This window comes from Nelumbo lutea, chromosome 1, assembly GCF_056320005.1.
Source record: "Nelumbo lutea isolate HS-2025 chromosome 1, American lotus-T2T, whole genome shotgun sequence".
NCBI classification, from domain to species: domain Eukaryota; kingdom Viridiplantae; phylum Streptophyta; class Magnoliopsida; order Proteales; family Nelumbonaceae; genus Nelumbo; species Nelumbo lutea.
Window position 1 is genome coordinate 18,165,953 of NC_142684.1, and position 22,882 is coordinate 18,188,834.

A 22,882-nucleotide genomic window follows, 5' to 3' on the forward strand; every position below is an offset into this window, starting at 1 on the left:
AAAAAACAAAAAATAAATAAAAAATACATAAAATTTATAAAAAATTTGAATACAATATTATTATCATTATCATTATCATCATTTAGAACTGTCACGTACAAAACACACTTAATATTAAACAAAAAAATCTAAGCAAAAGTAAAATCATAATTTACTTTCGACTTATTTGTAATCCCATACATTTTAGATCGATGTAAATGAAATTTGAATTGCAAAGACTGTAGGACACTTTTTGACACTACTCCCTGCAATGCACAAGTCTGACGTGTGCACTCTTAAATGGTATAGGTCCACTCTTAACTTATAATTTTTAATTTCAAATCAAATCTAATTTATTTTCCTAGTTCAAATAAAAAATATAAGTATTTTGGCAAATGTACAGGGTTTTTTTTTGCTGCTTCTGACGTGTCATATTGGGAAGTGAAAAAGTGACAATTTTTTCTCTGAATTGCCACAACCATCCTAAGAAAATCTTTCAGTAAAGAAATCAAAACCATTCAAATGCCACGTAGACATATCTCTAATTTTCCATCAACCAAGTTTTTGGCAGAAAGTGGCGGAAAAACAAACGCACCGCAATGAATTGCCTCTCTAATTTTGTATCCACGTTACGATGAGGGGAGGTCGACCCGGCCGAGCGCTTAGCTTGCACAGCCCATGTGACGAGTGACGACAGGACTACAGAACTCTAGTCAGGAGCTGTCCTCCGCCGGTCCGGATTGAAGCTCCACGTCTTGCTTACGTCGATGCTCAAAATAATTCGGCGAATTAAATATTAATATTTTGGCCTTATTTTCTGCGAAAGAAATGAAAAAGGGTGGTGGATGTGTAGAATCAAGGTAGATGAGAGACATTGAAGCACCTCGAGGTTGATTGGGTACACCGTAACACGAAGCAAGCAACAATGGCGGAAAACGAAAATACAAGGCTTCTCCAGTTCGCGCCCTTTCAGAGCGCCGTAGACGAGGGTTTTTGGAGGAGACTGTCTTCTCTCAAGCTCGACACCTTAGGGATTGACCAATCGCCCATCGCCATCACCGGCAAGTTCCCATCTTTTTATGCTTTTTTCTTTTTCTCCTCATTCGTTTCGGATTCTTCATTTGGTGAAACAATTCCCATCTGCACTGAGTCTTCTTCTAATTTACGTGTAGAATTTTCTTTCTTGCGTTCAATTATGACTGGAATTTGTTATTATTATCGCCTGCAAAATTCTTGATTTTATCATATTCTCTCTGTAGGTCTGTCTTATCTTGCTTTTCAGAAGCTCTCAATTAGATATATATATATATATATAGCTTTGAAGACACCTAGAAATTTTATGGATGTTGGAAAGTGGCGAATTTCGAACTATTCTGCTTGAAAGTCGAACTGAAGGAAAACTTTATTTGATTTGTTTAGTCCAAGATCCAGTACCACCTTCCACCTGAAAAAAGGTTAAGGAGAGATTTTATGTTCATTCTGCTCTTAAGACCATTACATATTCAAGTTGTGAGTCTGACATTGATAGAAATCTGTTTTAGGAATTGATAGGGTTTTGTTTCTGAACAATATTATCATGGATAAATGGCAACGAGTATTCTAAACTAGATAATTCACTGATAGAGTAAATGAATCCTACTTGCCAATGTCACAAGCTAAGGAAGGACTTAAGCCTTCAATTCTTAATCAAACACTAGGTTTTCATTGTCAAATACATTTGGAAAAACAAAATTGAGGTGCACACATCGTCTTAGAGCATTATCTTTATACTAGTTCAAATTGTCGGACTTGGACCTCAAACCTCTATAAACGGGTTCAGTTTGTAGCCTTGGTTTATTTGAAGTAACTATATTTCATATTTGTCGGTTTTCAAGCCTCGCCTATCACTCATCTTTTATTGCCCAAACTAGAATGTAAAATCTTAAAACTTATACAGGTCATGCCTCTCTTGCCTTGTGAAGCACTTCTTTCTTCTAGACTCACTAAACCTCTTAAATATTTGTTTATTCCTGCTTTGGATGCTTTTGTGACTTACTATTGTATATTCTAACTTCTAAGACATGTGTCACTTGTGTGAACAGGTTTTTATGCACCATGTTCACATGCTCAAGTTTCAAATCATTTAACACTTATTGCTGAATCTTTGCCCCATGAACCAAGTGGACAATCATCAGCATCAGCAGTAACTCGTGGGAACAGGAACAGGTGCCCTGTACCAGGCATACTTTACAACACAAACACACTGGAAAGTTTCCATGGCCTAGATAAACAGAGATTGTTGAAAGCAGAGGCAAAGAAGGTACCCCTCTTCCAGTATAGGTTTTTATTTATTTCTATGTATTTCTATTTGGAAGTATGAATTGGTAACCTTCATGCAATGCCTCCCTTCTGCAAACAATCCTGTGATGTAGCACTACAACATCACTTAATAATGTAACTGAAGAAAAAGTTACTAACCAAAATGTATTTAGAAATCTGACACCGAATGGTAATGCTTCTTTATCATCAGATTTGGGATGACATCTGTTCTGGAAAAGCAGAGGAGGATGGTGCAGTGCTATCCAGATTCCTTTTAATCTCATTTGCTGACCTAAAAAAGTGGAGATTCCATTACTGGTTTGCCTTTCCTGCCCTGGTGCTTGATCCTCCAGCGACATTGATTGATTTGCAGCCAGCTTCGCAGTATTTCAGTTTTGAGGAGGTGCCAAAGAAGATAAATATTTTCTATGATTTGGTTCAGTTAGTCATTTTAGTTGTTTTTTTGTATCCTTTCTGATGTCAGTATTATTCATACAGGCAGAATCTCTGTCAGCAGCTTGTAATGCACGACGTACATCAAGTGTAATGGCAGGTTGATCTGTTTGTTGTGTTATATCTGCTTTGGTTAATTCAATATAATGTTTAGCTCTGCTATTTCTTTCCAGGAGGCTAACTCACTAATTTTACTGCAGATGTACCATTCTTTCTAGTTACTATATCTTCAAATTCACATGCCACAGTTAGGCCATTAAAAGATTGGGAAGCCTGCAAGGGTGATGGCCAAAAGGTTTGTCCATGAAACCATCAGAGTTCTCTGGATTTTGTATGTTAACTATTCTTGATATTGAGTAATATTTAAATAGCCCCTCTTGCAAAGTTATATGCAACCATAAATTTGTGTTTATAAGGTTTATCTAAGGTTACTGTGAAATGTAAATTTGTACCCATCTCTTCTTGAGTCATTACAATTGGTACTTGGCTGCCTGCAGATTCTTTTTGGTTTCTATGATCCATGCCATCTCCCTAATAATCCCGGTTGGCCTCTTCGTAACTTTCTTGCACTTATATGTTCAAGGTGGAATCTAGAGAAGGTTCGCTTTCTCTGCTATCGAGAGCAACATGGCTATGCAGATTTGGGTTTGTCCCTTGTTGGTGAAATTTTGCTTTCAGTTCCACAAGGTAGAGCAGCGGAAAATGGGTAATGGCTCTCTTCTAATGAATATTCTCTTTCTGTGTAGTTTGAATTGGCTTATATCACCAATACTCTTCAATTCGTGGATTATTTGTTTAGGTTGGAGAGACCATCAGTCTATACCTAATGCTGTGGGATGGGAACTAAACAGAGGCAAGAAGATTTCCAGGTGTATAAGGCTTGCTGAATCCATGGATCCAATGAGGTAAACAGTTTGTGTATTCACTAGCTAAAGGCTTCATTTTTCAGTAACCGTATTGAGCAATTACAGAAATTGTTCACAGGTTGGCCATTTCTGCAGAAGATCTGAATTTAAAACTCATGAGATGGCGTGTTTTGCCATCTTTAAACCTAAACATCTTGTCAACTACCAGGTGCCTTCTCTTAGGAGCAGGGACACTTGGGTGCCAGGTTGCTCGTATGCTCATGGTGAGTATTCAAAAGGCAGTAGGTATACTGTTCCAAATTTTCTAATGGTTAGCTGATGCAAGATTATATCCACCTGCAGGCTTGGGGTGTCCGGAAAGTTACACTACTTGACAGTGGTCGGGTGGCTATGTCTAATCCATTAAGGCAGTTTCTGTATACCTTCAATGACTGCCTCAATAGTGGTGATTTAAAAGCCATGGCAGCAGCTAGAAGTCTCAAGCAAATGTTTCCAGCTGTGGTGATTTTCTTTAGCTTGTCAATCTTTGTAGACCTGTCCAACATTTGGAAGGGTGTTTATTTCTCAATCCATGCATCTATGCTGTACTTTGCAGGAAGCTGAAGGCATTGTAATGGCAATACCAATGCCTGGACACCCAGTGATAGCTCAAGAAGAAGGTAGTGTGGTTGAAGATTGCAAACGTCTTCAAGATTTAATTATTTCTCATGATGCAGTTTTCTTGTTGACTGATACAAGGGAAAGTCGATGGCTTCCAACACTTTTTTGTTCCAATGCCAATAAGGTTGATTACATTAGTTTCTTTTATTTTCTGTCTTTTCCATGAACTTTGTATTTTCATGGTTATTGCATCAGATGTAGTCTTTTAAAAGGAAAGAGAAACCACCACTTTTTTGGATATTTCATCTTGCATTTGTTATGAAGAAGAGACGATAGAATTCAGATCCAGCAGACTTGAATGATAAACTTAAACTTTATTTAACGGTATGGTAATCATTTATTTCATTTGCAGATTATTATAACTGCAGCTTTAGGATTTGACAGCTTTGTAGTTATGCATCACGGAGCTGGTCCTTTCAGTTCTAGTAGTGACTTTAAAAGTGAAGATGAAAATACCTTGGCAACTTCTATGGCCAACTTATCCCCATCAGAAGATGGACACAGGCAGTTAGGTTGTTACTTCCGCAATGATGTGGTTGCTCCTATTGATGTAATTATCCTGAAATCCCAATGTATTACACCCATTTCATAGTGGTAATATTAATCTTAGCAATAATTCTTTGGTTCATTGCAGTCAACTGCTAACCGCACATTGGATCAGCAATGTACTGTTACATGACCAGGACTTGCTCCCATTGCTTCTGCCCTTGCTGTTGAGCTGTTGGTGGGAATTTTACATCACCCCAATGGGTAATCATTAAGAACTATTTACGTAATGAATAGTTGAATTTCTTGGCGATGGCACAGATCACATGTAGTTTTGGTTATCGTAACATGTTGGATTTTGCATTTTATTTGCTTTCACATTCTTACTGATATTCTGGTGTTGGACTGGGTTTCTACAGGATACTTGCCCCAGGTGAGGTTGCCAGCTCCAATGGGGGGGGGGGGGGGGGAGGGGGGTAGTGAACAACCTCTTGGTATTTTACCCCATCAGATCCGTGGTTCCCTCTCTCAATTCTCTCAGATGGCTCTTGTTGGTCACTTCTCTAGCAGTTGTACAGCCTGTAGCAGTTCTGTAAGTATTCCAGCTTATTTTATTGTTATCTAAACTAAGGGTTGAGACAAAGATTTTCATTTCAAATGCTAAGTGTGACATTTTGCATCAATATACATATCAGAGTCAGAACCTGACAAGTAAATGAAGTGTCATGTATGTAAACTTTTGTTGAGGAAAAAAGAAACAGGAAAGATTTTTAGGGTTGGTACCTGTTTCGACTGGTGCTACGGTAGTCCGAACCAGAAAGAGAAGAAGAAGAAGAAGGGTCTGTCGAAATCTGATGGATTACCCATACAGTCGACCCCCTTAATCTATATTAGACTCTAATAATCTTTACAAAGATTATTCGGCACACTTTAACACTGCCACATAAGCATAAGAAGACTAAACTACCCCTATTCAGCACACTTTAACACTCCCCCTTAAGCTGGAGAATAGATGTCATATAATCCCAGCTTGTTACATAGATAATTCACTTTCCCTGAGCTTAGAGCTTTTGTAAACAAATCTGCCCACTGGTCATTCGAGCTCACATATTCTGTATTTATCTCTCCAGCAAGAACCTTCTCTCTCACAAAGTGGCAATTAACCTCTATGTGCTTTATTCTCTCATGAAAGACAGGATTGGATGAGATATGGAGTGCAGCTTAGTTGTCACAGTACAATCTCATAGGTTTATCCATATGAAACTCAATTTCTTGTAGGAGATTTCTCAACCACACTAATTCACAGGTAGTGTGAGCCATGACCCTATATTCGGCTTCAACACTGCTTCTGGCCACAACCGTCTGCTTTTTACTCTTCCATGTCACAAGATTTCCTCCAAGAAATGTGCAATAGCCTGTAGTAAATCTTCTGTCATTCACTGAGCCTGCCCAATCTACATCTGTATACCCAACTACTTCAAGTTTTCCCCCTGATTTATACAATAGCCCACGGCCTAGAGTTCTTTTCAAATACCTCACAATTCTAAGGATTGCATCCCAGTGAGGTATACGAGGGTTCTGCATGAATTAGCTCACCACACTGACTGCAAAGGAGATGCCGGGTCTCGTGATAGTCAGATAGTTCAGCTTTCCCACTAGTCGTCTATACCTTCTAGGATCTTCAAATACTTCTCATGTATCACTGTTCAACTTAACATTTGGTTCCATAGGGGTCTCAGCCGGTTTTGCACTTAACAGTCCTGTTTCTTCCAATAGATCAAGGACATATTTCCTTTGGCACAGATTTACACCTTGTTTTGACCTGGCAACTTCTATTCCCAAGAAATACTTTAATGTTCCAAGGTCTTTTGTTTGAAAATGATTTTGCAGAAATACCTTTTGTTTGTCAATCCCCAATTTATCACTACCAGTGATGACAATATCATCCACATAGACCATTAATAAATATTCCTAGCTTCTGAGTCATAGCTGAACACCGAGTGATCAACCTGGCATTGCTTCATTCCAAAACTCTTCACCACTTCGTTGAACTTCCCAAACCAAGCACGTGGAGATTGCTTCAACCCATAAATTGCCTTCTTCAGTTTGCACACCTTACCAACCTCCCCCTGAGCAACAAACCCAGGTGGTTGCTCCATATATACCTCCTCCACTAGATCACCATGGAGGAAGGCATTCTTTATGTCAAGTTGAAAGAGAGGCCAATCATACATAACTGCCAAGGAAATTAGTACACGAACAGAACCAGTTTTAGCCACCGGAGAGAATGTCTCCATGTAGTCCACTCCATACAATTGTGAGTAACCTTTAGCAACAAGTTTGGCCTTCAAACGCTCCACACTACCATTTGGCAAGTATTTCACAGTATACACCCATTTACAACCCACAACATGCTTACCAGGTGGGAGAGTAGTAAGTTCCCATGTTTGAGTATGTTGAACAGCAAAAAGTTCCTCCTCCATTGCCCGCCACCATCCAGGTGAACTAGGAGCTTCTTGAACATTGTTAGGTATGGAAATAGAGGACAAAAGTGAAACAAACTGGCGATGTGAGGTAGAAAAACGAGATAATGAAACAAAATTGGAAATGTGATGGAGGGCAGAACTGCGTTTACCTTTCCGTAAGGCAATGGGTAGGTCAAGGTCTGAAGATTCAGCAATAGGAGCCATGAGAGGATCCGCAGATGAGGTAGAAGCCGGAGGAGGGGCCGGTGTCGTTCGACGTGTATACACTTGTTGGATCGGTGGTCGTTCAGTGGTGACCTGCACTGGATGAGGTGATGAGTCTACTCCAACAACAGCCTTTGGAACTGGATCACTGACAGGAAGAGGAGGTAAGGGTGAAGATAAGGGTGCTTCATGACTGGAGAAGAAGGGTACAGACTCAAAAAAGGTGACATCAGGGCAGACATAACACTTTCGGGTAATGGGATTATAACACTTGTACCCTTTTTCAGTCCGAGAGTAGCCAAGGAAGACACATTTAATTGAGCGTGCATCTAGCTTGTCTATTCCAGGACTCAGATTGTGGACAAAGCACACACAACCAAAGACACGAGGAGTTAAAGGAAACAAAGATAAAGTGGGAAACAAGATAGAGAAGGGGGACCGACCATGAAGAATAAAAGAGGGCATCCGATTAATGAGAAAACGTGCAGTGAGTACAGCATCACTCCAAAACCGTTTAGGAACATTCATGTGGTGAAGCATAGACCGAGCAATTTCAAGAAGCTGGCGATTCTTCCGTTCAGCCACCCCATTTTGTTGAGGGGTGAAAGCACATGAAGTCTAATGAATAATGCCATGTTGTTCTAAATACTGTTGAAATGAAGTAAGAAAGTATTCACGACCATTATCTGAACGGAGAACTTTGATTGGAACACCAAATTGTGTGCGTATTTTAGCATGGAATTTTTGAAAAATGGAAAATAATTCACTTCTTTCTTTCATTAAGTAAATCCATGTCATTCTTGAACAATCATCAATAAAGGAGACAAAATACTTGTACCCATTATAAGACTATTTTGATTGGACCCCAAACATCTGAATGAACCAAAGAAAAATGACTCAATATACGACTCTTAACTCTTTGACTGAAGGACACACGATGGTGTTTACCAAACTGACATGACTCACATTGTAAAACTGACAGCTGACTCAATGACGAAACCAACATCTTGAGAACCTTGAGAAATGGATGTCCCAGTCGGCAATGCCATTCTAGAGGAGTAAGGGAAGTCTGAAGTGCAATTGAAGATCCACCACCGTCAAGGTAATACAATCCACCAGCTTCATGCCCCCCACCAATCTTCTTCCCCGTCTTGAGATCCTGAAAAACACAAGTGGAAGGAAAGAAGGTAACAAAACAGTTAAGAGCTTTGGTTATTTTACTAACAGACATAAGATTGAATGGAAACTTATGTGCATATAAAACAGATGATAAGGGGACAGAAGTCATGTCAACATTACCAACACCACAGATGGGAGATGATGACCCATTGGCAAGTGTAACAGTTTGTGATGTGGAGGTTTCAGAAAGAGAAGAGAACACACCTGGAGTCCCGGTCATATGATCTGAGGCTCCAGAGTCAATAATCCAAGAAGGAGTTTTAGATGACATGCAAGCAATACCTGATTGGGCAAGTGTGGCAGTGGTATGCTGTGAAGTGGTTTGAAGGAACCGTTCATACTCATCACACGGTACACTCACCATCTCCCTCCCAGAAGTAAATGTAGATGTGGGAGGAGTTCGGTCTACCAGTTTACTGTCACTGATATCAACCTCGCCTGCTACAGCATGATTAGCCCATTTAGAGGGAGGGTCATGTAGGTCATAACAGAAATTCACTGTGTGTCCTTCCCTACCACAATGAGTACACTTCCTTGTAGAGTTATTTTCTCCTCTACCACGGGCTCCCCTTGAGTCACGGCCACCCCGACCATCATGGAATTGCCACGGCCTCCTCTGGGAGCATGACCACCCCCGCTTGTACTATGTTCACCTCCTCTAGCTGTCACAAGTGCTGATCTATCAGACTGTGTGGGGTTCTCAGTCTGTCCCAAAGAAATTCTATGAAGCCTTGAGAATACTTTCTCAAGTGTAGGAAGAGTAGAGCCCCCCAATATTTGGGCTCTAACTGGTTCATATTCCGACTTCAGCCCCACTAAAAATCTTGTAACATCTAGTTGTTTCCTTTGCTGTTGTTGAACTTTAATATCTAGAGTGAGGGAATGATAGACATTGAGTTCATTCCTTATATTCTTCATGCAGGCATAGTACTCTTCTAGTGTTTTGGTTCCTTGTTGTAAATCAAAGTACTCCTGATAAAGATGATATACTCTTGTTGTGTTATCTTGTCCAGAATATAGCTTCTTAGCATGCTCCCATATATCCTTAGTCGTATCAAGGAACATGAAGTTGGCACTAATTTTGGGCTCCATACTATTCCACAGCCAAGTCATGATTTGAGCATCTTCTTGTTCCCAATCATCAAACCCTGGAGAGTCAACCGATGGCTTCTCATCTCTTACATGCTTTACTTTCTTCTTTGCCTTGAGAAAAACTTCCACTGATTTAGCCCATGGAACATAGTTCTCCCCATTCAGCTTAATTAAGGCCATTTGTACCCCCTAGGTAGTCGGGGGAAATTACCACACTAGGTTTCTGATCATTGTACCCATCTCCTATTGTTGCCGTTGAACTCTTTCACAGTTGCCTCTAACCTTACTTCTCAGCTACAAGCTGATTGATGTTGTTCACAGTTTGATACTTCAGCACCTATTGCAGCCTCTAAACACAACAGTGGGAGCACACACTTGTTCTTATTCACACTACTGCTGACTTCACACACCTACGACCCACATAAGCATCAATTTACCACTCACTAATCACAAGTAGGCCCTCTTACAACCACTCAATAAAAAAATTTTGCATCACAAGCACCATAACACAGTCAAATCTGCTACACCCAGTTCAAACTTGTTTAATATACTTAAGAGGGCATTACACAACCACAAAGATCTCAGCAAGGTCACTACATTCCACCTTACACCACTCGGCCACTTACAGCAGCCCTAACACCACTCAACAACTCACAGTAGCCCTACACCATTCGGCTACTGCACACACAACCCTTTCTAGGGCAACAATGAACCTAGTTCTCTAGGTTCCAATCAATACTAACAACTTCTCGTAGGGTTTCTACCCAGAAATATCAGTAACACTAGAAAAAGAGATAACTGACCTTCCTTTGAGAATATCAACCAACCATTCACTACTGAAGTCACTTTCCTTGCTGAAGAAGGTTATGCGTAGCAGAGAGAGACGAGTTGTGATGTTTCTGACCTAGGGCGAACCAGTTCTCTCCATTGACTGACCAGAAACGAAGGAGAAGAGTCACAAACACTGTCGAGGTGCTTTACCAACTGAAGTAGGTCAGGAGCATGGCTCTGATACCATGTTTCGATTGGTGCTACAGTAGTCCGAACCAGGAAGAGAAGAAGAAGAAGAAGGGTCTGTCGAAATCTGATGGATTACCCATACAGTCGACCCCCTTAATCTATATTAGACTCTAATAATCTTTACAAAGACAAAAATGCCCTTTACTTAAGTGTAGGGCGGAGTGACTCTAATAACACTGTCACATAAGCAAGCTACTTAACAAACATAAGAAGACTAAACTACCCCTATTCGGCACACTTTAACAGTACCATTTAAGATGTATAAAGAATTACACACACATATATATTAGATAACAATGGGATATCTTATGCTTGCATGCATTGGATGTACTAAAAATGGGCATCAAGAATTGTGTCTGTGTATATAAAAGATATGGAATGAATTAATGCATGCATGGATGCATGTTAAAATTCTTCTTGCACCACCTGTATAATGTTTGAGAAAGGGAAAAGTCTAATATGGACAAGTTGAAAACCCAACATTGAGAAAGGGGAATTCCTTCTCTTAGTCTTGGATTTTGAGTCTCCACCCATTTTTTAGAGTTGATTTCATATAGGCAGCAACAACTTAGGAAAACTCAGCAGAATCTCCACATCTGTCTCATTGCTCTGCTTGTTTTAAGTCTCAGAACTGAATCCAGATGTGTCTAGTTACTTGGCCAAGTGGTCTGACCGTTTGGGTTGATCCAGATTTCAAAAACATAGAGTCCAGGCCATGGTCTTTGGTCTAAGTATGTGTTTGGTTCCGTTTATATTTATTGAATAAGCGTTTGTAGTTTATTTGCTGGTAAAACCGAGAAATGCAATAATTGCAACCGTTTATGACAATTAGGCACCACATCATTGTAACAGTGAATAAATGCCTGGCCATTTGTGGAAGCTTTAAAAAATAACTTCCACAAACAGCTGGTATGCACAAAAACCAAAATTCATTTTTTACATTTTGGATGCATGCAGAAGAGCAAGAGAGAAAAAAATGCTGAGATGACGCCTATGTGGCACCACCAATAAACGTTTACTGAATAAACATAAATGGAACCAAACACCCTGCAAGTGTTCACGCTACAAGGGTGATTAATTTATCTATTGAGGGGTCAATTTGCCTAAAGGGTACCCCACCTAGAACTCCTGTTGGCTGTCTGCTATACCACCCATGCGCTAAAAAATTTGTGCACCCCCATGCATATGTGCATGTATCATATAGATAAAGTACGGGTTTTTTTTTACATGCATGTCAGTGCCTCCCTCTTGAAACTGTGAAATGAAGGCATGTTTATATTCAATTCTTTTCTGTTATTTTGGTCCAGAGTACTCAAGTAATATATTGCCTGTTTCAGGTGGTATCTGAATACAGGAATAGGGGGATGGACTTTATTCTTCAAGCTATTAACCACCCCGCATATTTAGAGGATCTCACAGGACTAACAGAGTTGATGAGATCTGCAACCTCCTTTAAACTTGATTGGGATAATGAAACTGACAGCGATGATGATATTGCTGAGATATGACTTGCTCTTTTTTCCTCTTGACAATTGTTCAAAACACAATAGGAAGTCGTCCCCTGTATATTTTCTTTGTAATATTTACAGTTGCCCTTGTAATCAGTTGTAGTGTTGTACAGATCTGCTCCTTATATTAAGCAAAGGCGCCTTCCTCTTTGTTGGAAATTCTGGCGGCATTTTTTTTCCATCCTTTGCCCTCAAAATTTTCACATTCTATGATTTAGTTCCAAAAGCACTGCCCTACTGAATCTGAAAACTTGTGGGATTAGAGGGTTGTGAGATGTCATTAGAAGCATTGCCAAATTCTAGGTGGGGCAGAATTTAGTCTTTTTCTGTTAGTGGTGGTTATCAGAGCTTTTATTCACTTGTTAAGTCTTTGGAAATTGGAATTAGATGTTTCTCGTTGAAATAAAGATTCGAAGAGATGCACTAATCAAGAGAGTTGCATGGCTACCATCTGAAGCTCGATAGGTCGAGCTCTATGAAGCATTACCATATAACTTGAATGACCCATGCCAGTGAGCCAGAGGAATTCGGATTTGATCCTCACAGAAATATTCCCAATTCCCAATGCACGGCTGCAAGGGGCTGTGAGTACCAAATCTGATTTCGAAACAGAGACCCCAGACCCACTGCCGCAGTATCTGTAGTTCTATTCAGTACGATAAACAAAACCAATAGTTAACATTTATCTTTTAAAGGCTTCTTTCCGGCTACCGCTATTAACAATTTAACATGGAATACCACGTGGTATTAAATCTTCTATTTATGGAAGAATAGGAAGACTTAAAAGGAAAAGTCGTCAATTGCTGGTGAGATAATAGACCGTTAGGTTTCGTAAACCGTTAATGAGCATGGATTAACCTCTCGGACCATGTTGTTTCTAGGTTGCTGCCCATACGGAAAAGCCCAAGGCCGCAGCCACTCAGCCAGATTTGGTTGCTAACTTGCTATTGGTCCGGTTTGTCGTCTACCAAAATTACTATTATACGAGTTAAACACCTGAAATCAGAAGGATTTTTCATATTTTCGATCACTACATGGAAGCTTTTGAAAGTGATGTTAAATCGTTAATAGAAGAAACTTCTCTTCTTGACATGGACGTTTCTCGTTGGCTGTTTTTGGTTTGAAAGAAAAGGTAGGACCAGGCCCTGGACTTGGTCTAATTGATCTCTAGTCCAAACAGTTGGGTCTTTGAGTGGCATGATGTATTCTACAGGTGGCATCAAGAAATACTCTACAGATCTCTATTTCTCTTCCAAGTATGTATACACACACACACACTAATAACACCAACTGAAAGAGATGCAACTAAATCCAATATAGTTTTCCCAAATCCCAACTATTGGGAAGGTGCAATTTATGTAAAAATATGGAAATTGTTTTTGATCTCCATGAACTGATTAAATTCATCTTGTACAACATGAAGTAGGAGTTCTTCAACTTTACATGGCTCATCAAGTTTGGAAGCATGATCAAGGATATACAGGGAACATAAATATGCTCTCATAATAAAGAGTTAGCATAGGTTTATTTGATCTCACATATCAAGTGATCTTGGAGAACAACCACTGCTGATCTCACAAAGTTTAATCGTGAGCTTGCTTTGTTGAGATCTCCTTATCATGAGAACACAGGTTCCACCATACCTTATCAAGACAAAAGATGAGCAGAACAGGGAGAATTATCAAGTGGCTAAGCCATGGAACAACGCAGAGAGTACAAGAGCATAAAAAGTAAATATTAGTTGAACAACCTCCTACCTCACTGTGCCATCTTTCGTGACATGTTTCAACAAATGTTGGGAAACCAAACTAAACATCCTTTTCCCCCTTCTGCCAAGTAACTGGAGGATGAACCAAAGAATTTGTGACTGCTTCCCCTGCCACACATTCCACTCTTTTGCTTTTGGCAGCCCGGATTTGATCTGCAAGTGAAATTTCTCTCCGCATTTTCTCTCTTCTTATAAACTCAAGATCCAATTTCTCAATAGTTGGATGATGACCATTCACCATATTCCTTTGCATGGAGATTTTAGCATCCATGGACTTCTTTTTGTGAATCTGGTTCCCCACAAACAGGTAATAGTATCAGTAAAACAAAAGGTTGGTACATGCATGCATATATTCTTATGAGGGACAGAAAGAACCAAGCATATTAGTTCAAATGAGCTTAATGGCAATAACAACACAACTGGGCAGAGTGCTTTGTAAACAGAAAATATGAAAAGTATCCAGAATATATTGTACCATCTTGTGGCATAGGAGATCAACCATGAAGGATCCATCAAAGATCCCCCACCTTTCAGCATATACAAATTCACTTAATAAGATTTTCAACTTAAATAATTTGGATAAGAAATGTCTCTGTTGACCTAACCTTGGTCAGTCTCTCCTTGAGCTTTAACTCCTTTGAAATAGCCAACTCTTCTTTCTCCTCCTTTGATTTTCTCTGGATCTTTTTTTGTGTTTGTTCTCTAGCCTTTGCCTTCAGATCCCTCTCTTTTCTCTTTTGGGCAAGCCTTTCCATCTTTTCTGCTCTTGCCTTTGCTGCTCTCTCTGCTCTTAGTTTTGCAAGTTCCTTTGCCTTTGCCTTGTCTGCAGCCCACTGAAGCTGCTGGTTAGCCATCTCTGCTTTTATCTTGTCATAGCTATCCCAATCTAGTTCTTGTTGATCATCTCCACCACTTCTTGCTGCTTCTGCTATGCTTTTTTCCCATTTTAAATAGAATTTCTCTTTTAAACGTGTCCATTTCAAGCGCTTCGCCCAAACCCTTCTCAGTGCACGGCCTATTCTTGCCTTGCTCAACTTACTGCAAGAGAAAATTGAGTATCAGTTCTTCAACCCAAGAATGAAAAGACCCATTTTCACTTGACCAGCCCACTGCTGCCCACCAAAGAAAAAAAAAAAGTTCAAGGATTTGTTGTCCAAAAACAACTCTCCCAACTTTTTGATTAATAGCCAACCACAATTTTTCCATAGAATATGACACAAGTATTGCTTCTGCTTCTAAAAGTGAACGTCTGGCCCAGTCAGCTGATTTGTTTGCCTAATAGGCATAGAAGTGGCTTGATTTGGTTGAGTCATGAATCAACTTAAAGGGTGAAGCAAATTAGGTTGAAGGTCTTCAACTGACCTATCAACATCAGTTTTTCAGATCTTTGATGGAGGACAGCATACCTATGAGCATGTGGATATTCAGACATCTTCTTTCTCACCTGAAAATTATGAAAAAAAAAAAAAAACAAATTAGGCTTCCTTTTTCCTTTGGGGGGAGGGAAGAAGCATGAGGCTCAATGCACAAAGGAGCAAGGGATGCTGTTTACCAGCTCTGTAATACCTCATACAAGATGAAGAATAACAAAGTACAGAACAAGAGTTAAATTTTGTTTACTGTTTGTCAATTTATCCATTATTTACTTTAATTTAGAAAATGTTATAGCACAAAGTTCAGGGGGGTTTGGTGCCACATGGAGGTCTGGCATTGTAGATTCAGACCATCCATTTTGATAAGGGAACATCCTGAATAAGTTATGTTTATAATATACTAATCCATGCCACCATACTCCCAACTTGTATCAAACTTTTCCCAATAAAAAATATCCCTTAAAGCTTCTTGATTTTTTTTTTTCAAATAAGCAAAATTGCAAATGTACACACCTCTTGGCATCTGGCAGTGAGTTTTTTATAGAAACATTTTCCATAGGAAAGCGAGTGATATGGAGAAATATGTTGACCCATTATGGGCTGCCACAGCTACCACAATGTGTATAAATTGAGGATAAGCATGATATCATCTTTTTGGTCTAAAACTGTCCTTGAAATAATGGCATGGGCTTGCATAGTCATTTCTACATTCAGGTAGGCAATATTTGTAAGCAGATAAAATAAAAGATAGACCTACTATTTGACATAGTTTCACCTACATCCACCAACAATATTTGTTGAACAACATCGCAGAACCAACTCATTCTTACATGACTTCACCTTAGGATCTCTCAAAGCTTCTATAGTTCTCTGCCTGATCAGCTCACGGGTCTCTGAAAGGAAAAGACAGTACCTCAAGCATCAACAAAATGAACGATTAAACTCTAACATAGGAGCTAGACTATGACTTTACCAGCAGTATGTTTCCGGCCTCTGTTCCATGGTATTCTCCCTTTGTTTGCTAGCCCTATCTTTCTTCTTCTTTGGGTTTCCTTGTGACTTTCATTGTTAATACTACCTACAGAGGTTGAGTCACTATAAACCTGAATGCCCTCATTGAATATCTTCTTTAATGGCAGGCCTGTATTTGGTTGTGGTAGATGTTTCCCAATCTCAGAAGCCTCTCTTGCACCAAGGCTGAGTTGCAACATTCCAGCAGAGTACACTCTCTGGGAGTAATTAACAGATGCATATGTGCAATATATGTTCTTCATAAAAGCTGTTTGATTATTTGACTGCATTGCAATTGATGGGTACTGTGCACCATCCACCAAGTAAGCATGTGGAGGTGGCCCCAACAGACTGTTCAGTACACAATTGAAATGTAAGTTTGGAATCAAAAACCTCCTGGCTGAAAAATGCAGAAGTCAGATGCATTTCCATTAATACAAACTATCATCATTTTCAGGTTTGCTCCAGTGATAAGATAGTAAAAAAGGATATGCCAAACATCTTAAAAAAGAAAAAAAAAAAACAAAACTGCATTTGTAGTAATCTTATCTTTTCAAAAATATGCTTTCTCTTATTTACAGTAATCTTATCTATTCAAACGGATGTGCAAATGTGTATGAATGCAAATACATGTGTATACACAAGGATAGATATTTTTGTGTGTCCATACACAGTGCATATGCATAAAATAGAATATGTGGTATATACGCATATCACCATAAACATTCCAATTGTTACTATGGCCTCAAGTTGGACAGACTGGCACAAGAATCATGAAATTATGAACCTACTTATATATCAGCAGTAAATTTTCAACATCCAATCATCTTTATGGAGGAAATGAAACTGAAGAGATTCAATGGAACAATATTTTGGCATTTGACAAGTTTACACGAACACAAGTTGAACAAATAAATATCAAAAGAACTGCTAATCAAATCAGTAACCATAAACTCAATAGTTGTTCATTCAGTTGAGTTGTCAATAAAAATGAGATAACTCAAAAATATCATTTCTTTATCAGAAACAGATCCATATAACCCTCCCAAGACCCTAGATATCTGGACCAACATTGGGCGATGGCCTTTTTAAACACCAGTATAATTGTATAAAGGGAAAAGGAAAGTAAAATGATAAATGAAAAGCAGTTCTATGCTACTAGCGGTTAGCAGCCTCTAACAAAATAAGCCATATTACCATATTTACAATTTACCTACCCCCAAGTGCAGGTTCCCAATATAGATTGCTCTAGTCAGACACCAAATTTGTTGACCTATGAATCCAGGTATTCAGCCTGAATGCCAGGAACTTGCATCTCTAATGATGTAGAGATGCAGCCAAGGAATAGAGAGCTCTTCTCCAATTCAGCCTATCACCATTTGGGAGTTGCCATAAATTTTCAGGTTTACATATCCCTGGCAATTGCTAACTTTATTTCTTGAAGTAGTAATGAATATAACTTTGGTCGTATTGAAGCTCTATCCCAATTGGACCAAGGTAGATTAGCAATATTTCACCATCTATGTTTCTGAATACTTCCCTAATACCAGATGTTCCTGGATATCCCAAGCTACAATCATCAAAATTGAGTTTTACAAAGCTTGAGGAGGGGACCAAGGAAAAAGAACTGTAGTTTCTTTTAGTTGACTTAGAAGTCACCACATTACACCCCCTCAAAATGTCATTAATGCTTAAGCAGGATAGTTTATACAATCATAAGATCGTGATTATGATAAGTTTAAGCATAGAACACATGAGATGGAGTTGTCAAACATCGAGTTCCACTAGCCTCCATGTATATCACATGCCAACTATGCCATTATATTCACAAATGTAAAGAGGGAACTAAGTTCCCTTCTTCAATTAATTAAATATGCAGATTGAACACGATACTGAAATCCTAGAACCATTTCAACTCACGTCGTTAAATTCTCATCAACTCTGGCTGACCTTTAATAAAGGAGAATTTCTCTTATCTAAAATTGGGCGATTTTTTTTTTTTTATAATTTTGACATTAGACGATATCCTATGTCGTTTCTAATTTCTAAACAATTATAGTCCACACTAAGTAATCGATCAAAAAAGATAGGCTACCACGAAGAAAATTTTAAGAACCTCGGATGGATTAAAGGTACAATTCTACACCCCAACAATTACAAAACACATTGCATTGGGTAGTTAAGCAATTCCATTGATGAATCCTGACCATACTCAATTACATTCTTCCACCCCACCAAAAAGGAGAAGGGAAGTAACAGAAACAAGAAATCAAGCCACTGAAATGATGGATTATTCACTAATCTGAAGAAAAATTTCCCAATGTCTTGAAGAAGTACAGAAAAAAAAAAAAAAAAAACTTTTCAGGGCCACCCATTTCACGAGACGAGTGAACTCACAAGACTTGTAGCAAATATAACTAAATAAGCAATATCTCCCGAAAACAAAACTTACCCTCGAAAACAAAAACAGAAATCTGAAACTAAGACGCAGAGAAGGAAGCACTAAACTGTGAAGAGTGAGACGCAGAAACTTACAGGCGAGGGAATGGCAATTCAGGGATGGCTTGATTCACAACATGAAGAGTTGTTTGTAGAGTCATTTGCACACAAACATCAAAGCGAAACTATTCGACGATTTTAACTCCCACTGCTGCGATAATGGCACTCTGTCGAGGATGATGGAATTTTGGAGGAATTCTTTCTGGTGCTTTGTCTTTCGACCAGATAAAAAAAGAAGGCAATGGAAAATCTGGTGTAATTCTTTGGTGTATGATATCCCACCAAAAAAAGATTATGTAAGGGCGAACTGGGTCCATCTTTGAAATATCAGGCGGGTAATCGGATGCAAGTTGTAAAATCCGAATCCGGGACAATCGGATCGGAAGTCGAATCGGGTACCGGGTTTCGGAGTCCGTTGGCAGCCTATTTATAACAACGTCTAGGGTTTTCTTTCTTGTTGTGCGTCTCTGCTCTGCCGATCCCTAAACCCTGTTACGCCGAGAGGAGGAGGAGCGAAGGCGGAAAAATGAAGACCATCTTGTCTTCGGAGACGATGGACATCCCTGATGGGGTGAAGGTCAAGGTGAAGGCGAAGATGATCGAGGTGGAGGGCCCCCGAGGAAAGCTCTGCAGGAACTTCAAGCACCTTAACTTGGATTTCCAGCTCATCAAGGATGAGTCGGGGAAGAGGAAGCTTAAGATCGACGCCTGGTTCGGCTCGAGGAAGACCACCGCGGCCATTCGGACGGCCATCAGCCACGTCGAGAATCTCATCAAGGGCGTCACCAAGGGATACCGATACAAGATGAGATTCGTCTATGCTCACTTCCCCATCAATGCCAGCATCACCAATGGCAACAAGAGCATCGAGATCCGTAACTTCCTTGGTGAGAAGAAGGTAATACACATTATAACGGGTTAACTCGTCGCCTTCCTCTTTTATTTTTCGTGAGATTCTACTGTCTTTGTGCTCTGTAACTCTATTGTTTGCACTTACTATTAGTATTATTTTCAAATGCACGGAGGTATAATGTTTTTCTTCTTTATTTCCACCTTATTTTCCTTTTTCCATGTCAGTTCTGTAATTTTTCTGCAGCCGAGTGAACATTTTGAAGCTTCGAATTTTGGGGTAGATTGTTTGTTTGTTTGTTTCTCTTGAACGAAATGAATAATAAATAATGATTCCCGGTAGTGGAGTACTGGATTTGCATTTTCCATTCTATTTGTTCTTTAAATAATTCTTAAGGCTCAGTTTGGAAGGAGTACAAATACAAATATGGACAGTACAAATACATACAAAATATAAGGTTTTGCACTCTACATATTTGTATTTGTACCCCTTCCAAATCAAGCCTAAAGAGGAGGTTTGCTTAATAAGAGCTATATATGTACTTGATTCTATCATTCTACTTGATTGATGTAACTCATTTTTCTTGTACCCTTCTGCAATATTTTCTTATAGTTCAGAATGCTTGTGTTGAGTGTACTAATATCTTTTGCTCTTACACTTGAATTAATGCGTATTATGTGTATTATGTGTTATCTATCGGATCAAATGCTTATCAGCATGACAACATCAATATCTGTTGTTACCAACAATATCATATCCTATTTACTTGCTGTTGCCGAACTTCAACTAGTTGAATGCATATAATGGGGATAAGGCTCTGTTGAGAAGTGTTGAACCTTGAAATTTTCTACCTTCTTATTTGGTTGATGTTTATCAATCTCATTGTCTAGAAGTCAGAGTTACACCAACAGTAAGAAAGTGTTATTTCTAGTACATATTTAATTTTTTAGAATAGAACCTAAACAAAAAAAGGGAATGAAATCCGTAAGATAACTATTATAACGACTTGCTGATTAGACTGCCCTCAAACATGGAAAAAATCCACCTTGCTAATGAGGGTGCAGGTGATAGGATTAAGAATCAAATCTTGCTGACTTAGAATACATTGCTATTGGATATTTACTAATCGTTTCTGCTCGAAAATTTCATTCCATCATGTGTTTATGTATTATTGTACTGTTTTCAAATAATTGATCAGTTAGGGATATTGATTATTGTTGAGGGTTGTTGTTCTGCATGCATTGCATTTCTGATCAAGGCTTTAAAAGTTTACCCATTAGGACCATTGGTTTGATTAGTTATTTGATAGTCAGGGCATGCATTTTGTCTTTTATGGTACCAGCATTACCAGTGTATGATTTTTCTTGAAATGTTTAGCTAATGGAAGACATTATTTGCTTGTCAAGGTTTCATTTTGTATGTACCCTTTGTCACTTGGGCCTCAGTTTGGACAAATACATGTAAAATACAAGGTTTTGCACTTTATTTATTTATACTTGTACCCCCTTCCAAACTGAGCCTTAAGGACAAATACATCCTTCACCTTCTCTATCATTAGGTTCTCAAGACAGTAGCACTAGTTTTGTTTACATGCCCTTTTGAGACGCAATTATATTTTAGACGAAGGATATCAGTTGATGTTGTATATGTTTGTGATGCTTCAGGTTCGTAAGGTGGATATGCTTCAAGGTGTAAGCATTGTTAGGTCTGAGAAGGTGAAGGATGAGCTCGTATTGGATGGGAATGATATTGAACTAGTCTCACGGTCAGCTGCCTTGATCAACCAGGTACTTCCTTTTCTCTGTCTGTGTCCATATTTTCCGTCCTCTTTATTTATGTTGATGTGCTGAAACAATTATTTCTGGTTTTTTATAACAGAAATGTCATGTAAAGAACAAGGATATAAGGAAGTTCCTTGATGGTATCTATGTAAGCGAGAAGGGAGCAATTGCTGAAGATGAGTGATTGATTAGCTATAGCTCTTAGTTTCGGTTGATTTTTTTTATGGAGAGACTGGTTAGTTGTTTTTTCTTTTGTTTGCTCCATAGTCTGTTCCTTCAGTTTATTTAGACACCATCTTCAAATTGTTTGGAGTTTAAAATTTTGTGGAATCAGACTTTAAAATTATATCATGTTCTAGTTGTTTCTTTCAAGTTGTACTCATTGGCATATATAGCTACTTTTTACTTCTCTCAGGTTCAGCCTCTAAATGCAATTTGTCATTGGGCTCAAATTTTCTGTAGTTTATTGTGACTAAGCTGATGCTGATCTTTAAGGTGGGTCACGGGTGGCAACCAGGATCGTTGTTGCCATGCTCTCTTACTTCCCCACAGTACAGTGTGATGTTCAAATTCTAGCATCATGCTCTCTGATAAACGCCTGAAGACATTGGTGATTCTTGGTTGGAGGAATTGACTTGCCCATTGTAATTTAAAAATTTGCCACATAGGAAATTGAGGAATCAATCCGTCACTATTTCCTGTGGAGATGCCCGAAGTTTCAGGTGATAGTTTTACAGTTGATTAGTTGGATATTTGAAGAAGAAATCTAATCAGTTTCAAGTCGGCTAATTATCTTCAATCCAAGCTCTCAGGAATCAGGATAGAGCTAAATCTCTATTTCTGCCAGGTTACTTTAAGTCTGAGAAGTTTGTCATTTGGAAGAAGAGCGAAGAAATTTTACAGCTTTTCAATCCTTGCGAAGAAGAAAACCGTCTTCAAATGCGCACATTCCCCTTTTACCTATGTGTCTCTGACTCTTCTCACATAACCTCTTAGATAACTCAACAAAAGTCTGTTTACACCCTGCTTGACGAGTTTACCAAGTTTTGTGTCTCTGAGTATGCCATGGTTATCTGGTTCGAATATTATAAACGTTTATTTGAAAAAATGCTGCTTTAAACATGTATTGGTTTTATTATTTGGTTGGACGTTTTATGGGCGTTTGGGGAAACAGAATTTGAGTTTTCCCTCTATATGTACATAAATCCAAGGTTCAAAGTATTGGCCTGTATCCGCCTATACATATCGTGTACACCCTTCCTGGGGTTGTATCAAGTCAGCCATCGGTTCAAAGGGTAGTCGGGCCTTAAACTGATTCCTTTGAACTGATTTTGGAAAAAAAAAAGATAATAAAATTTAAAAAAAAAAT

The 22,882-nt window shown here is 38.9% G+C and overlaps 3 protein-coding genes across 6 annotated transcripts; 2 read left to right on the plus strand and 1 right to left on the minus strand.

Annotated features, from left to right (window-relative positions):
* Positions 1–774: 774 nt before the first annotated feature.
* LOC148873780 (ubiquitin-like modifier-activating enzyme atg7) lies at positions 775–12,410 on the plus strand. Of its 2 annotated transcripts, none has more exons than XM_088949675.1 (14): positions 775–1,040; positions 2,061–2,278; positions 2,489–2,680; positions 2,776–2,830; positions 2,931–3,025; positions 3,228–3,417; positions 3,530–3,635; positions 3,715–3,859; positions 3,939–4,097; positions 4,192–4,380; positions 4,609–4,768; positions 4,891–5,006; positions 5,162–5,334; positions 12,061–12,410. In XM_088949675.1, exons 1-12 carry the CDS (start codon positions 905–907, stop codon positions 4,899–4,901), a joined length of 1,656 nt encoding a protein of 551 aa, XP_088805801.1. In that variant the 5' UTR covers positions 775–904; the 3' UTR covers positions 4,902–5,006; positions 5,162–5,334; positions 12,061–12,410. The 2 variants fall into 2 exon arrangements, with proteins under 2 accessions (XP_088805801.1, XP_088805794.1); XM_088949668.1 differs by having other exon boundaries at positions 777–1,040; positions 4,609–4,806.
* A 1,174-nt stretch (positions 12,411–13,584) lies between these two features.
* LOC148873781 (histone-lysine N-methyltransferase, H3 lysine-79 specific-like protein) lies at positions 13,585–19,178 on the minus strand. Of its 3 annotated transcripts, XR_016100747.1 has the most exons (7): positions 18,919–19,178; positions 16,346–16,734; positions 16,213–16,265; positions 15,406–15,443; positions 14,605–15,037; positions 13,989–14,288; positions 13,585–13,874 (listed from the first exon to the last, which is right to left on the minus strand). XR_016100747.1 is itself a non-coding variant. In XM_088949687.1 (6 exons), the coding sequence occupies exons 1-6, from the start codon at positions 18,981–18,983 to the stop codon at positions 14,040–14,042; spliced, it is 1,227 nt and encodes a 408-aa protein (XP_088805813.1). In that variant the 5' UTR covers positions 18,984–19,178; the 3' UTR covers positions 13,585–14,039. The 3 variants fall into 3 exon arrangements, 2 of the variants coding, with proteins under 2 accessions (XP_088805813.1, XP_088805823.1); XM_088949687.1 differs by having other exon boundaries at positions 13,585–14,288; XM_088949697.1 differs by having other exon boundaries at positions 13,585–14,288; positions 16,346–16,783; positions 18,919–19,152.
* A 163-nt stretch (positions 19,179–19,341) lies between these two features.
* Positions 19,342–21,927, plus strand: LOC148873782 (large ribosomal subunit protein uL6). Its single transcript, XM_088949711.1, has 3 exons — positions 19,342–19,780; positions 21,397–21,519; positions 21,611–21,927. Exons 1-3 carry the CDS (start codon positions 19,409–19,411, stop codon positions 21,695–21,697), a joined length of 582 nt encoding a protein of 193 aa, XP_088805837.1. The 5' UTR covers positions 19,342–19,408; the 3' UTR covers positions 21,698–21,927.
* The last annotated feature ends 955 nt before the right edge of the window (positions 21,928–22,882 follow it).

What these genes read in the sequence shown, in the direction of transcription:
- LOC148873780 (XM_088949668.1), top strand. Translation starts at nt 905, where the DNA reads ATGGCGGAAAACGAAAATACAAGGCTTCTCCAGTTCGCGCCCTTTCAG. An exon ending in TGAAAGCAGAGGCAAAGAAG is followed by an intron (nt 2,279 to 2,488) that starts GTACCCCTCTTC and finishes CTTTATCATCAG; the next exon opens with ATTTGGGATGACATCTGTTC. An exon ending in AGTATTTCAGTTTTGAGGAG is followed by an intron (nt 2,681 to 2,775) that starts GTGCCAAAGAAG and finishes TTATTCATACAG; the next exon opens with GCAGAATCTCTGTCAGCAGC.
- LOC148873781 (XM_088949687.1), bottom strand. Translation starts at nt 18,983, where the DNA reads ATGACTCTACAAACAACTCTTCATGTTGTGAATCAAGCCATCCCTGAA. An exon ending in GAATTGCCATTCCCTCGCCT is followed by an intron (nt 16,735 to 18,918) that starts GTAAGTTTCTGC and finishes TGTACTGAACAG; the next exon opens with TCTGTTGGGGCCACCTCCAC. An exon ending in AAGCTTTGAGAGATCCTAAG is followed by an intron (nt 15,444 to 16,212) that starts GTGAAGTCATGT and finishes CATAATTTTCAG; the next exon opens with GTGAGAAAGAAGATGTCTGA.
- LOC148873782 (XM_088949711.1), top strand. Translation starts at nt 19,409, where the DNA reads ATGAAGACCATCTTGTCTTCGGAGACGATGGACATCCCTGATGGGGTG. An exon ending in ACTTCCTTGGTGAGAAGAAG is followed by an intron (nt 19,781 to 21,396) that starts GTAATACACATT and finishes GTGATGCTTCAG; the next exon opens with GTTCGTAAGGTGGATATGCT. An exon ending in CAGCTGCCTTGATCAACCAG is followed by an intron (nt 21,520 to 21,610) that starts GTACTTCCTTTT and finishes TTTTTATAACAG; the next exon opens with AAATGTCATGTAAAGAACAA.